This window comes from Pipistrellus hanaki (assembly GCF_964339955.1).
Source record: "Pipistrellus hanaki genome assembly, chromosome: 7".
Taxonomy (NCBI): domain Eukaryota; kingdom Metazoa; phylum Chordata; class Mammalia; order Chiroptera; family Vespertilionidae; genus Pipistrellus; species Pipistrellus hanaki.
The window spans coordinates 4,092,070-4,105,357 of record NC_140509.1 but is presented as its reverse complement, the minus strand read 5'-3'; the positions used below and the strand labels follow the sequence as shown (position 1 = coordinate 4,105,357).

Here is a 13,288-nt window from a genome sequence, read left to right as displayed (position 1 = left end):
TCCGCGGCGTCAGAATGAATCGTGTATCTGACATTTAAAACCACCAGACGTGACGGCCTGTGCTGTGGAGGGCTCTTTCTACTTCACCCGCCCTCCTCCTGGGAAAGAGGTTTCAGACCTCGGCGCTAAAGAATGAAAAGGGAGGAGAGAGGGGAGGAGCCCCTCCCCTAAGCTTCACCTCTCTCAGCACCCCCTGCCCACGGACCACGCCCGATCTGACTTCAGAAAGTTTATTACAAAATGAGGAGAGATGTGCGAGGAAGATTCACTCGTCATAGAATTTCGGCAGCTCGTTGCCCAAGATCACGCGATGGTCCACGCCGGCAGCTGTGATGGTGACCAGGTAGATGACACCCCCACTGGAGCCGTCCCTGTTCATGGCCAGAGTGATAGCTGCAGAGGGTTCAAGTGGGGGAGAGAGAGAGAGAGAGAGAAAGGCTTACCTTCAAAAACCACTTCCTTCCCTTCCATCCACAAGCCTACGCCCCCTTCCAACTCCAGGCCCATGTCTAGAGAGGCGAGTTAGTGGTGTGCTAAAACCATCTTAGAACTAAAAAAATAAACAGACACGCCCTTTGCAGTCACCTCCTAATGTCCATGGTCTCACTACTCCTACCAAGATTCATGTCCAGTTGTAAACAGCTTAACAGCAGCTCCCAAATCCTTGACTATTGACAGTGGGCTCTCGTGGGCTGGTCTGAGCCAGCCCCAGCTCGCCCCAGCCCCAGCCCCAGCCCCAGCCCCAGCCCCAGTCCCAGCCCCAGCCCGCCACTGCCCCAGCCCCAGCCCCAGCCCCAGCTCGCCACTGCTTCCTACGCGCCATGTTTCTTAGTTCGCTCTTCTCAGAACAGTCCTGGTTCAGGCCCTTTGTCCTGAAGTCCCGTCTGGCTCAGCATGTGTCCTGCCCCCTTTCACCCTGCAGTGTCCCAGTTTGGATGTTAAGTTAAATGGCCACCGCGTCCTCCGCTTCCTGTTCCCCCGGCCACTCCCTTCCCCTCGGGAAGCCCTGGCGCCTCGCCCTCGCCCGTTACCCTCCGTGGTGAAGCGCCGGCACTCCTCAGGGGACATGCCGCGCTTGTACGCTGCGTCCACATAACCGTAGATGTAGGTGCTGCCGGAGCCACCGATGGCAAAGGGCTGTCGAGTCAGCATTCCTCCCAGGGTTCCATACACCTGGGGGGCGGGGGGGAGGGACACGACCCTCAAGTCAGACCAGAGAAGCATCAATTCTGTTCTTGCCACCAGGACAAGCAGGTGGCCTCCAGGCTCTGCAGCGGAGGCCCGGCATCTCCGATCCCCGTTGGAGGAGACTGGCCTGTGCTTTTGGGCAGTGTCTTGGGAAGTCACTGCTAGAAGGACACGGCCACCAGCTTCCTCTCCAGGGGACTGGGGGACCCCAAGGGAGGGTGTGCTTGGGAGAGACCCACCTGGCCCCCTTCACGTTGGTCCCAGCCGGCTACCATGAGGTGAGCAGACAGTTCCTCCCGGTATTTGTAGCTAATGTTTCTCACCACGTTTGCAGCAGCCAGAACGAGGGGAGGTGCTTCCAGTTCCATCCTGAAGGGGTCAGTGCACTCTCCTGAAGTCCCACCCTCCTGTGCCATCACCACCATCCCTGCCGATGGCCTCCTGAAACCCAGCGCTGCTGCAGGGCAAACTCCACTCCCCGCCCCAGCCTCACACCTCCATGCCCCTCCTCTGCTCGCACCGCCACTCCCCAGTGATCAGCCTGCCCTTGTGGGTGAAGCAGATAAGCCTCGCCTCTGCCCAGTGACCTTGGCTCCCCATGGGTGACCGGATCCACAGGCCACTCATCGTTTTCTTCCTTAGTGTTTACATTAGGACAGGGGCTACAGTTGGCAAACTGCCTTCACAGGTGTGATTCGATTCTCAAAATAACCCTACGGGCGGGCGTGGACACCAGTGTGGAGGGCCCAGGCCGGGCGAAAGCTAATAAAAGCAGCGGCAGTGCTCCCGGAGCAGGGCACTGCAGGGGGCTCGGGGGCAAAGTGTGAGGACCCCAAAGCGTCATACCCATGGAGCTCCAGCTGGTAGGCAGCCATGTCGGCCACGGCCTGGGCGTCGGCGGCCGAGCCGGAGAGAGCGCAGTAGATGCGCTGGTGCAAGGGGGACAGCTTGTCGAACACCCGGTTCACCACGGCCTCCCTGCGGGGAAGGAGGCAGCGGTCAGCAGCGCAGAGGGGCGGGGGTTTTTGAGGTGAATCAGCCGGCGTTTCTCACATTCATTTGACAAGAGGACAGCTACGGACTGCATGAAATTCAATGGTTAGATTAAAGCAGGAAGCAAGAATAATCTCAGCCAGATGAAACACTGCAAGTAATCAAAATCACTTATTTCAGGCTTAGATTTTACAACACAATAAAAATAGTAAGCTAAGAATGATGATACTTTTACAAATTTTTCTTTGCTATTAACCATGTGTTCTATGGAACATAAACTAATGTGGATCTAATCCCATATGTCCATTTTGCATCTGAGGGAACTGGCCAGGAGGGAGAAAGACAAAACTAGTCAGCACGCGATAGGTGAGAAACCAAGATACCTGTGTTTCAGACCCATCTTTTCCATCTCAAATCTCTATCCCTTCCCCCTTCTCAGTCCCTGCTTCCAGGGACAGGCTGGGGCATTCAGGACCCATGAATTCAGAGACCCAAGCACCCACCCAATATCTTATAGCCACCTTCTGAGAGGCAACTCCATTTCTCTGAAGCTCAGTTCACCGGGTTCTTTATGAATGGGTAAAAAACATGTGTATTTGGGGCCATTCGCTTCCTTCCAAAGCATATACCTTCACTGGTACTTACCCTGCGGACACCCGGGAGTCAGAACCCACCACCACGCCCCCATCAAACTCTACCGCCATGATGGTTGTCTGCAGAGAGAGAGGAGGGACTGTCAGAGCAAGAGGAGAGGGAGGGCATGGCTCAGGGGCACCCAGAAATGCAGGCCGGAGCCCACTCCACCCCTCCATTGTGTCTCCTGGCTGATGGGAATGCCACGGTCTGGCCGTGGGCCCGCACAGGCGGGACAGGTGCCGCGGCATCAGCCCTCCTTCTGTGTGGGTTCTTTTCACTGTGAGGAGAGGTGGGGGCGAAGCTCCTAGAGGCAGGAGTTTGGCTCCAGGGAATTGCAGCCTCCATCACAGGTGCTTGGGTGTGCAGGTGCGGGAGACCTGACAGGGCAAGCTCAGGTCTTATTGGGCCAGAATCCTCCACAGGACACTTAGCCAGAAGCCAGCTCTTACGCGGGGAAACATGGGGGGAGGGGTGGTCAGCAAGGCCACGTTTCAAGGAAGGAGGAAAGCAGCAAGGAGCACGAGGTGGTGAGAACAGGTTTCTTTTAGGGATTTCTGAGCAAGAGGTGCAGAGGCATCTGGGACTCGGGGAGAGACCTGCTCCGAGAGGATCTGACCGGAGCGTGCGAGCTGACTTTCCAGCTCCGGAACAGAAACGAAGGAAGAGTGAAGGAGTGAACACGTGGACACGTTTTCTACTTCTGTTGAGTCTGAAAAAGCCTTATAGGTCCCTGGCTCAGATGAGAAACTGAGTCATCGAACAGGCGAGTGACGTGTCCAAGGTCACACAGTGAGTGGCAGACCCCGGACTGAAGCCCAGGCCCAGCTGCCACCCCGTGTGGCTTCTGCTTCCTACTTTCTGGCTGGTCTGGCAGCGAGATTTCTAACCTAGAAGTGGTCTCCGGCTCTTTCTCACCCACTGGCCTGGGGGACCCACCGTGGCTGGCTCCCCCAGGAAGATGGGGCCAGGGCCCAGGGGCAGCACCCCTCCGGGCTTACTCCTCCCAAGCAACGTACCCCCAGCCGCTGGTGGCGCAGTCTGGGACCAGAAGCCAGCCAGTCTTGGGCTGCCACCCTCCACCCCCTACCCCGACCTCGGGCAAAGTCCCCCAGCCCATGCGTGGGAGTGGGCGCGGAGGGGGCTGCGCAGCCCGGGCCACGCAGGAGCCCTCCAGGGGAAGGCTAGGGAGGGGCCCGGGGACCTCGCAGTCAGGGCTGGGACCGTGATTGCCCAGGTGCCAGCCCACCAGAGCCTGAGTGATGAGCTGGCCCTTCTTGATCAGTGCATTCCCCTAGCCCAGGTGCTGTCCACCAGGGCACGTCTCCTCAGCCGCTGCACCCTCTCCAGCCCCTTCCCTGGGTTTAACCAGCCCCCCGCTCCAGCCAGAGTGAAAGCGAAAGCGCCAGAGCAGCTTCCCCTGAACGCTCCCAGCTAGGAGCCAAGCACCCCCTCTCCTCCAGCCTCGCGGCGCAGTCCCTTCGCGGCCCCGCGATCCCTTCGGAGTAGAAACGCTGCGTGTTCCTTGCGGGGACTGGGCGCCGGGACTACGCGCTGCCCTCTCACCCGGTTGGTCTCCGCTCATTCCTTGGTGTTCCAAAGCTCCCAAGCCCCTTCCCCTTTCCCTCCCCGCTAACCCTCCAGCCCAGGCGCCTTACCCCGGTGTGGACTTCCCCGGCCCGGAGGAGGCCCCCGGCAGGTGGTCCTGCCCGCAGCATCCCTGCTTCTGTCGCTCGCCGCCTGCGGCGCCAAATCCCGACTTCAGACTGCGCGCAGCGCGCAGCCCCGCCCCTTCGCCCCGCCCGCCAGGGGGCGCCCGCGTCCACCCCGCGAGGCCGCGCACCCGGCGCTGCGCTAACCTGCGTGGGGCAGATCTGCCCGGAGACAAGTGACCGGAGAGCCCGCCCTGAGCCCGGGGCAGGGAAGTCGCCAGAAATGGGTCCCGCAAGAGGAGGCAGGGGAGGGGAGGGGGCCGGGGTGCGTGATGGAGAAGCGGAGCACGAAGGCTGCGCCCCGCGGCCTCGGATGAGATTCCCACGCCCTCTCCCCAAATAGTCTGGGCTCGCGTGCTGCAAGTGGGCGGACCTAGGCGGCCGCCGCGCTTTCGTTTTCTCTTTCCCCTAAATGGCCCGCTTCTAGGCAAGACCGGGCGGCTCGGCGGGTTCCGGGACTTTCCGGGAGCCCCGCCCGCCCGTCCGCCCTCCGCAGCCGGCGGTCCCGGCGCTCGGGCGCAGACGGGGACGGCACCGGAGCCTCTGCCCGGCCGGGATGGCGGAGAGTCCCAGGCCCGGAGGCAGCGCCCGCGCGGGGGGCCCCGCCTGGCTGGGCGCCGCGCTGCTGCTGCTCGCCGACTGGGCGCTGCTGCGGCCGGCGCTGCCCGGCGTGGCGTCCCTGCTGGTGCCCCCGGCGCTGCCGCTGCTCCGGGTCTGGGTGGGGGGCCTGGCCCGCTGGGCGGCTCTGGGGCTCGGGGCGCGGGGGGTCCTCAGGGCGACCGTCGGCCCCACGCGTGAAGGCGGCGCCCTGGGAGGCCTGGCCGCTCTGCAGCCGCTGGCGGCGGCGCTGGGCTTGGCTCTGCCGGGACTCGCCTTGTTCCGAGCGCTGGTCTCCTGGGGCGCCCCCGGCGGCGCGGACGGCGCGCGGCTGCTGCACTGGGGGAGTCGCCTCGACGCCTTCGCCCTCAGCTACGCGGCGGCTCTGCCCGCGGCCGCCCTGTGGCTCAAGCTCTGGAGCCTTTGGGCGCGAGGAGGCCCCGCGGGCTCTGCGGACCCGGTCCGCCGGCTCCTGTGCTGCCTGGGCGCAGAGGTGCGCCGCCTCCCGCTGGTTCTGGGCCTGCTGGTCCTCTCCTGTTTCGGTAAGGGGCTCCGTAAGGGGTTCGGGGAGAGGGACTGACCCGAGGGGACTGGGTGGGAATCAGGAGGCACGGGCTGTGCGGTGGGTGAGTGGGTTCCGGGGAATGTGGGCCAGGGGAAGGCGACCCAGCTCCGGTCTTCTCCGAGGAGACCACCCCGGACTGGGTGGGAGCCCGGAGTCAGGACAAGAGTGCCCCCCAGGCACTGTTCCCGCCCCCCGCCCGGGGCACCTTCCTCCATCACCGTGGCTGCCTCCTCATCCGGCTCATAAGAGCCTGGCGGCGGGGGGAGGGGGGGGAAAGGGGGAGGGTCGGGCTGAGTCGGGGCAGTTCCAAGGGCTACCGGCTTGGACTAGATACTGTGACCGACCCCCCCCCCCCTCCCTCTTTCCCTCCCTCCCTCCCAGGTGAGATGGCCATTCCGTTCTTCACCGGCCGCCTCACCGACTGGATCCTACAAGACGGACCTGCCTCTGCCTTCATTCGAAACATCGCGCTCATGTCCATCCTCACCATAGCCAGGTCTGGGCCCCAGGAGGGAGGCTGGGAAGGGGGGAGGGGGGCCGAAAAAGAGGGGTTGGGAGTTGGGGCTGCGCTCTGAGGTGCACAACTGCGGGCCCTCCTCTCTGAGCCTGCACACTCCGCTTGTTCTCTAGTGCGACGCTGGAGTTCCTGGGCGACGGCCTGTACAACAGCACCATGGGCCGCGTGCACAGCCGCCTGCAGGGCCAGGTGCTCCGCGCCGTCCTGCGCCAGGAGACGGAGTTTTTCCAACAGAACCAAACAGGTTTCTCATGGAACGCCTTCACTGTAACCACCTGCCAGTGTGCTCCCACCCCTTACCTATCGCCGTGGCCCTCTCGCACACAGACATGGTCATTTCGTATTCTTGGTGTACCCCCAGAGCTGAATATTGCTTTCATACCTTCAGAAAAAAGCCGAGTTTCCCACCCCAGGTTTAACACAAAGTTACCCCTACATGTGTATTTAGAGAGAATTGCAAACCTGGATATTCTGAGACCACAGAGTTTAAGTGTCTCATTTCACAGAGAAGGAACGTGAGGCCTAGGCTCTACATGCTGACACACGCATGGTCACATGTAGAGAGTGATGAACTTGGGCAGAGCCCACCTCCTGATTTCCAATCCAGTGCTCAGTGGGAATCGAACGGGGTGCAGAGAACCAGAACCCTTAGCACGAAGGAGAAATAACACCAGGAGGCTCAGTAAGTAGCAAGGAGACTGAAGCACAGAGACCCATGGAGTCTCACTCGGTTCACATCAACATCACAATCTCCGGGACCGCGTCCAGCAGGACCCTGCGTTTTTCTCATCTCCGTTACGTGCCCAGCGTGAGCCATTCCTGCCCATGTGTGCAGCATGGGGGGTACAAGTTCTCTGTAGTTAAAATGAAGGTTTTGGCCAGACTTTGCTGCTCTAACACATTTTCCCTGCAGTGAGGTCCCAGAACTTCCCTCTATCCCTCCCCTCATTTCCCCCAGCATCCTTAGAACACCACGGTTGACACCTCTCCCTCTGGCACCCGGGCCACTGCTAGACCCTCCCTCCCTCTGAGACCCTCCCTCCCCGCTCTCTTCCCCAACCTCCGGCAGGTGCCATCACATCCCGGGTGACAGAGGACACGGCCACCGTGAGTGAGTCTCTGAGTGAGCAGCTGAGCCTGTTGCTGTGGTACCTGGTGCGGGGGCTGTGTCTCCTGGGGCTCATGCTCTGGGGGTCACCGTTCCTCACCCTGGTCACACTGGCCGCCCTGCCTCTGCTTTTCCTTCTGCCTAAGAAGCTGGGGAAATGGCACCAGGTATGTCCAGGGAGTTGCCTCAACCTACACCGACCCTCCTCTCCTATCTTGGTGGTCTCAGTTTCTCTCGGCTTTCCTCCTGGCCCCTCCATGGTTCTCCATCTTCATGGACTCCCTGCCCATGTAGTCCGGTTCCCAGATTAAGTGGGAGTGCTGATCTTCACCTTCTCTGTATCTTCTCTCCTAACCCCTATCCACAACCTGTCTTTAAAGTTATGATCACCAATCTCGAGAATATGATCCCTACCACCCTCCCAAGTCATTCTCTTCTCTGGATCTCTGCAGTATCCAGAGGGTACATCTGTGTCTCTTTCTCTTCTCTCTTGACCCTCTGCCTCTTCTCACCTTTAATCTCCAACTGGGTCACTTAGGTACAACTGTTCCTACGGTTTCCAACCCTGTGTGACATCTCTTGTCTATGTCTCCACAGATGCTGGCAGCACAGGTGCAGGAATCTCTGGCAAAGTCCAGCCAGGTGGCCATTGAGGTTTTGTCAGCCATGCCTACAGTCAGGAGCTTTGCCAACGAGGAGGGTGAGGCCCAGAAGTTCAGGCAAAAACAGCAGGAAATGAATATACTCAACCAGAAGGATGCCGTGGCCTATGCAGTCGACCTCTGGACCTCCACGGTGAGCACCTGGAGATGAATGCCCATTCCCAGATGCCTTGGCTCCATCCCCTTCCCCTGAACCCTGCTGCACACTCCTCCTTCCCAGACAATGCTTGGTTCAGCGTTCTCATCCTAGCAATCCGAGGCTCAGTCACCCTCCTCGGTGCTCCCTCTTTTTAGGCTAGACGGCTTCCTTTCACTGTGATACACAAAACCTGCCTAATCCTCCTTTTGGGAAGATGCCAGGTCTTCCGGTCCCAGGTCCTTCCTTCACTTCTCAGGACGTGTGTAGGGAGCCCGATTCATGCTGGGACGGTGTGGGTGTGCTAGTGAGAGCCATGAGAGTGCAGAAACCCAGTATAGGGGACAGGGCATCTATGATGTACTTGAAAGAGAACTCGACCAGCAATCGCAAGTTCCTGGCTTGGTGATGCCATTTACTAGCTCTGTGACCATGGCCTAGTACACCTTCTCTGACATGGTTTCCTCGTTTTAAAAAATGAGAGTGATATAATCTTGCTCACAGGGCTCTTGATATGAATGTTAGATTATGTACATTCATGAAAGCCTTTTGTGAAGAGCAAAATGCTCCCCAACAAGGTGATAATGGTGATGGCGATGCGATGACCTCTGGCATGTGTCTGAATAAGACTCCATGTGTCTACATGGTTCATTCTTTCTTTCTACTTACTGAGCCTCCTGCTGTTACAGCGGGGAAGGGACTCTATCTCCTCAATTCCAAGGATTCTGGTTCTTTGCACCCTGTTAGATTTCTCCATGATTCCTTTCTCTGGGGTCCCTCCACAGATCTCGGGGATGCTGCTGAAGGTGGGAATCCTATATGTCGGCGGGCAGCTGGTGACAAGTGGGGCTGTGAGCAGTGGGAATCTTGTCACATTTGTTCTCTACCAGATCCAGTTCACCACGGCTGTTCAGGTGAGGTCCTGGGAGTTTCACTCCCCCTTCTCCCATCCGGTCACCATCCCTGTCATGTTCCTTCCATTCGTTACCTTTCTCACACCACATGACCTGGCAAGCAGATTGGGTGCCCATCCCCCACTCACTGTCCATACCTCCCTTCCAGGTACTACTCTCCACCTACCCCAGGGTGCAGAAGGCTGTGGGCTCCTCAGAGAAAATATTTGAGTACCTGGATCGGATCCCTTGCTGCCCAGCCAGTGGTGTGTTGACTCCTTCGGACCTGGAGGGCCTTGTTCAGTTCCAAGATGTCTCCTTCGCCTACCCCAACCATCCAGATGCCCCAGTGCTGCAGGTGCACCTCCCAGTCCACCACCGTGCTCCCAGCTCTTCCACCCTCTCTCCCTCATTCAACCTGCTTAACCCAGGCACAGGCGGCTCCTTCCTGACCCCCAAAGGCAAGATGTGCATCATCTGTCCCATAAAACCGCCCCCAATCGAAGAGCCAATTTGGGTTTCCAAGGAGAGTGAGAGGGGGCTCTCAGGGAGGAAGAGCTCGCACCCAAAGGAGCTGCTAAAGGAAGATCTGTGCCTCCAGCCTCCGTTTCTCCTCTTCCCCCTTTGTGATTTTGAACGTGGTTGTTGTTTTCTCCTGGCAGCTGACACCACAGTGTGGCATAGTGGTGCTGAGTCTTTGTTCCTGTCTTTGCCTCATCTTCCAGCTCTACTCCTCTGGGACTTACGTCCCTAGTCTGTGCAGTGGGAGGGTAGGGTGACTCTATTTCCCCATTTTCCTCATTTCTTCCCCGGGGTCAGACATCCTGCTGTGTAACAAGCCATGACAGTCTCAAGGTTAGGGTCCCAGCCGCCTCTTATTGTGTGATTGATTCTCTGGCCTCCAGGGGCTGACGTTCACCCTGTGTCCTGGTGAGGTGACGGCGCTGGTGGGGCCCAACGGGTCTGGGAAGAGCACGGTGGCGGCGCTGCTGCAGAACCTGTACCAGCCCACGGCGGGGGCGCTGCTGCTGGACAGGAAGCCCCTTCCCCAGTATGAACACCGCTACCTGCACCAGCAGGTGAGCAAGAAGTGGTCTGGGGGAGGGTGGGGAGCACCAGGTAAGAATATTCTCACTAAGCGTCACTGAGTTCTCGGAAGAAGGATTAGGTTCTAACGGTGAAGGGATGATGGGAGACCCTGCGTGGGTGGAGATGGGGGTGTGGTCAGGAGAGAGGGCATGTAATTTTGCTGTATGATATCAGTGCAGAATTTGAGTCTTTAATAGCTATATGACCATTCCAGTATTCCTTATCCCATGACTCTTCCTCGTATTTTGTCCCAGGTGGCCGCAGTGGGACAGGAGCCACAGTTATTTGGAAGAAGTTTCCGAGAAAATATTGCCTATGGCCTGACCCAGAAGCCAACCCTGGAGGAGGTCACAGCTGCGGCAATGGAGTCTGGAGCCCATGCCTTCATCTCTGAACTCCCTCAGGGCTATGACACAGGTGCTCCATCCACGCGTGTCACCCCAGAAACCCCAATAGTCTTGCCTTTGTTCATCAGTTCTCCCTGCCCCCGACAGCAGTTGAGGTTTTACATGTAGTTCCTATGGCTCCTTCATCCTCACATCCTCAGAGCTCCTTCACCTTCCCAGAACCTTCCCTGTCCAGCTGCGCCCATTATCCCTTGCTCCATGACTCTGTCATATTTTGTACCGGATGGCTGTAGTCCTTGGTGTGTGTGTGTGCATGTGTGTGTATGTGTGTGTGCACATGGGTCCACATGTGGTTATCCAACTGTTACCTTGGCTTCTGTCTCTGCAGAGGTAGGCGAGGCTGGGGGCCAGCTATCAGGGGGTCAGCGACAGGCAGTGGCCTTGGCTCGAGCATTGATCAGGAAACCACGCGTACTCATCCTGGACGATGCTACCAGCGCCCTGGATGCAAACAGCCAATTACGGGTGAGACTATCATCTTCTTCATGCCTGTATCCCACCAATCTCCCTTCCTTCACTCATCCTGTGTTAGTTATACTAACATCATAATCATGCAAACCAGTCCTTGCAATTCTCATCTCCTACTAGCTTCTCCCTAAGATACCTAGAACCAGTTATAAGAGGATCTTCATTCTCTGAAGCCAGACATAAAGAAAAGACTACCCCAATGTCAATATCAATGTTAATTGAGCTCATTCTATTGCCAGGCCTGCTATTAGACCCTTTGCATGTACTGTCTTACTCCTTTTTTCTTTGTGAGTGCTAGTGAGCTGGCCATTGCTAGCCTCTCTGCAGATGATGAAATGGAGGCCCAGAGAGGTCGAAGAGTCTGCTCAATGGCAGTCGTCTGTTGAGCAGCAGAGACTGGACCCAAATTCAAGTCCATCTGACTCGAATTCTCATGTATTTACCATTAAGTTGTACTTCTTTCAAACAGAGCATAAAAATTCCCAGTCCAGAGGGAGAGAGACCAGTGAATACCCTTAGCTCCTCTCTTACTGGCTTCACCATAGGACTGTGGCTTTTATTCCTCTGTTGCTCCTGCACGTGAACGGCCCTGAGCAGGTGAAAGGCTTTAGAGAGAAGCGCCCAGGTGGCCGCGGCCTGGCGAGGTCTGTGGGCTCTGGAGCACAGGCCTCCCTGAGCTGACAGAGTCCCCTCGTTCCAGGTGGAGCAGCTCCTGTACGAGAGTCCCGAGCGACACTCCCGCTCTGTGCTTCTCATCACTCAGCGCCTCAGCTCCGTGGAGCAGGCTGACCACATCCTCTTTCTGGAAGGGGGCACCATCTGCGAGGCGGGGACCCACCAGCAGCTCATGCAGAAGAGGGGACGCTATTGGGCCATGGTGCAGGCTCCTGGCGGGTCAGGTGACCCGGAATGAAAGACTTCTCATGGTTCCCCCCGCCCCCCTTTCCTGCTTGCCATGGGGGAGAATTTGGGAACAGAGAGCTCACAGAGCTGCAGAGTAGACAGGAGTGACTCCTTAAAATGTAACCCCTAGGTGATACTTGAAATTCTGCCATGCGTGATAGCCTCTCTCCTAGCTCCTCTTGAGAAATGCAGATTTCCAGGAAGAAAACCTGGCTTATCACTCGGCTGTGACTGGGTGTACAGCCGGAGTCTGTGTCTCACACTGAAAATGAGAAGTATTTAGAATCTACGTAAAGGAAAGATCAGCTACTTTCCAAAGACAAGCAAAGGCATATATATATATATATATATATGACTTATGAATACCCTGTGGATTGCTTGATATTTAATAATAAAATCGGTGTTTTGTACTGCGTTTCCTCGCATCAAATGGCTCTCCGACTTTTGCAGCGCACTTTTCAGGAGCCGGGTGACTTCTCTAGGACCCTCGTGGTTCACAGCCACAGCGAGCATCCTCTCTCCTAAGTGTTCCACTCCCTCTGGTTGCCCCACGACCTCCCCACGTCCCCATGCCCGCCCCCAAGGATGGACCAGAGTCACTAGCCGCAGCTCTGGGAGCCCGGGCCTCTCTGAGATGGAAGACGGAGGGCGAGCGGCTGCAGGAAGCGCCAGGGCGCGAGCGGAGGAATTCACCGGTCACCACCTCGCAGCCCTGCCCCTGTCCTGTAGGGCTCCGCCGGCACCCAAGTGGCCCTTGGCTGGGAAATCTCAGTGTAGTGGTGAATATCTCCCAATCAGGGAGGGATATGGCCCATTACGTCACCAGTTGCTGGGCAGATTAGGCCAACACAGGTTGCAGAGAGAGGAGGGGTTTAGAGGAGTTGAACTCAGCACTGCCCAGTCAGGCAACAATCACGCGAGGAGGTGCGGGCAGAAGGGCAGTGCTTGTGGGTGGCTGCGGGTTGGGGACCGTTGAACCGGGAGGGGCCCCAGGAAGGACCACGTGGGCAGGTTCAGAGACTGCGCCCTCTCCTTGGTGCTCCTCCCCCACGCGCTGCGCGTTTGTTCTGTTGCCCCAAGACCTGTCCTCAAGACCCAGAGCCCCGCTGCCCCTGTGCCTCCCGCTTCTATAAAATGATGCTCTGTGGACATCCCTCCCCACCCGACGTGACCCCGCTCCGGCCTCTCGCGGAGCTCCAGTGTTCTCGAGGCCACACGAGGCGACTCCCGCCCGCTGCGTATGAGTCCACAGAGGATGCCCGAGCCGCCGTGCCTCCCGGGAGCCCAAGGGTGTCTCCCGGAACCCGTGGCCGAGGGGCTTTCGAAGCCGCTGGTCTTCCCTCCCTCTCTTCCGACAGCCTCGCCCCGTGGCTGCCGCCGTCCTGGCAGCAGGAGCGGAGGAGCCTGTCCCGGCACA

General features: G+C 58.3%; 2 protein-coding genes across 3 annotated transcripts; one reads left to right on the top strand and one right to left on the bottom strand.

Moving 5' to 3' along the window:
• Window positions 1-216: 216 nt before the first annotated feature.
• On the bottom strand, window positions 217-4,774 carry PSMB9 (proteasome 20S subunit beta 9). 2 transcript variants are annotated; one of them, XM_084891268.1, is made up of 6 exons: window positions 4,674-4,774; window positions 2,827-2,894; window positions 2,035-2,166; window positions 1,428-1,557; window positions 1,032-1,173; window positions 217-393 (listed from the first exon to the last, which is right to left on the bottom strand). In XM_084891268.1, exons 2-6 carry the CDS (start codon window positions 2,883-2,885, stop codon window positions 266-268), a joined length of 591 nt encoding a protein of 196 aa, XP_084747394.1. In that variant the 5' UTR covers window positions 2,886-2,894; window positions 4,674-4,774; the 3' UTR covers window positions 217-265. The 2 variants fall into 2 exon arrangements, with proteins under 2 accessions (XP_084747394.1, XP_084747393.1); XM_084891267.1 differs by having other exon boundaries at window positions 4,473-4,677.
• A 308-nt stretch (window positions 4,775-5,082) lies between these two features.
• TAP1 (transporter 1, ATP binding cassette subfamily B member) lies at window positions 5,083-12,286 on the top strand (the record flags this gene model as incomplete). The annotated part of the gene is made up of 11 exons (XM_084891101.1): window positions 5,083-5,665; window positions 6,070-6,184; window positions 6,319-6,449; window positions 7,275-7,480; window positions 7,911-8,108; window positions 8,897-9,025; window positions 9,174-9,362; window positions 9,910-10,083; window positions 10,348-10,510; window positions 10,829-10,965; window positions 11,669-12,286. 11 exons carry the CDS (start codon window positions 5,083-5,085, stop codon window positions 11,879-11,881), a joined length of 2,238 nt encoding a protein of 745 aa, XP_084747227.1. The 3' UTR covers window positions 11,882-12,286.
• Between the last annotated feature and the right edge of the window lie 1,002 nt (window positions 12,287-13,288).

Coding starts and splice junctions, on each gene's coding strand:
- PSMB9 (XM_084891267.1), bottom strand. CDS start 4,532: ATGCTGCGGGCAGGACCACCTGCCGGGGGCCTCCTCCGGGCCGGGGAA. Junction 2,895..4,472: donor CCGGGGAAGTCCACACCGGG/GTAAGGCGCCTG, acceptor CTCTCTCTGCAG/ACAACCATCATGGCGGTAGA. Junction 2,167..2,826: donor GACTCCCGGGTGTCCGCAGG/GTAAGTACCAGT, acceptor CCTTCCCCGCAG/GGAGGCCGTGGTGAACCGGG.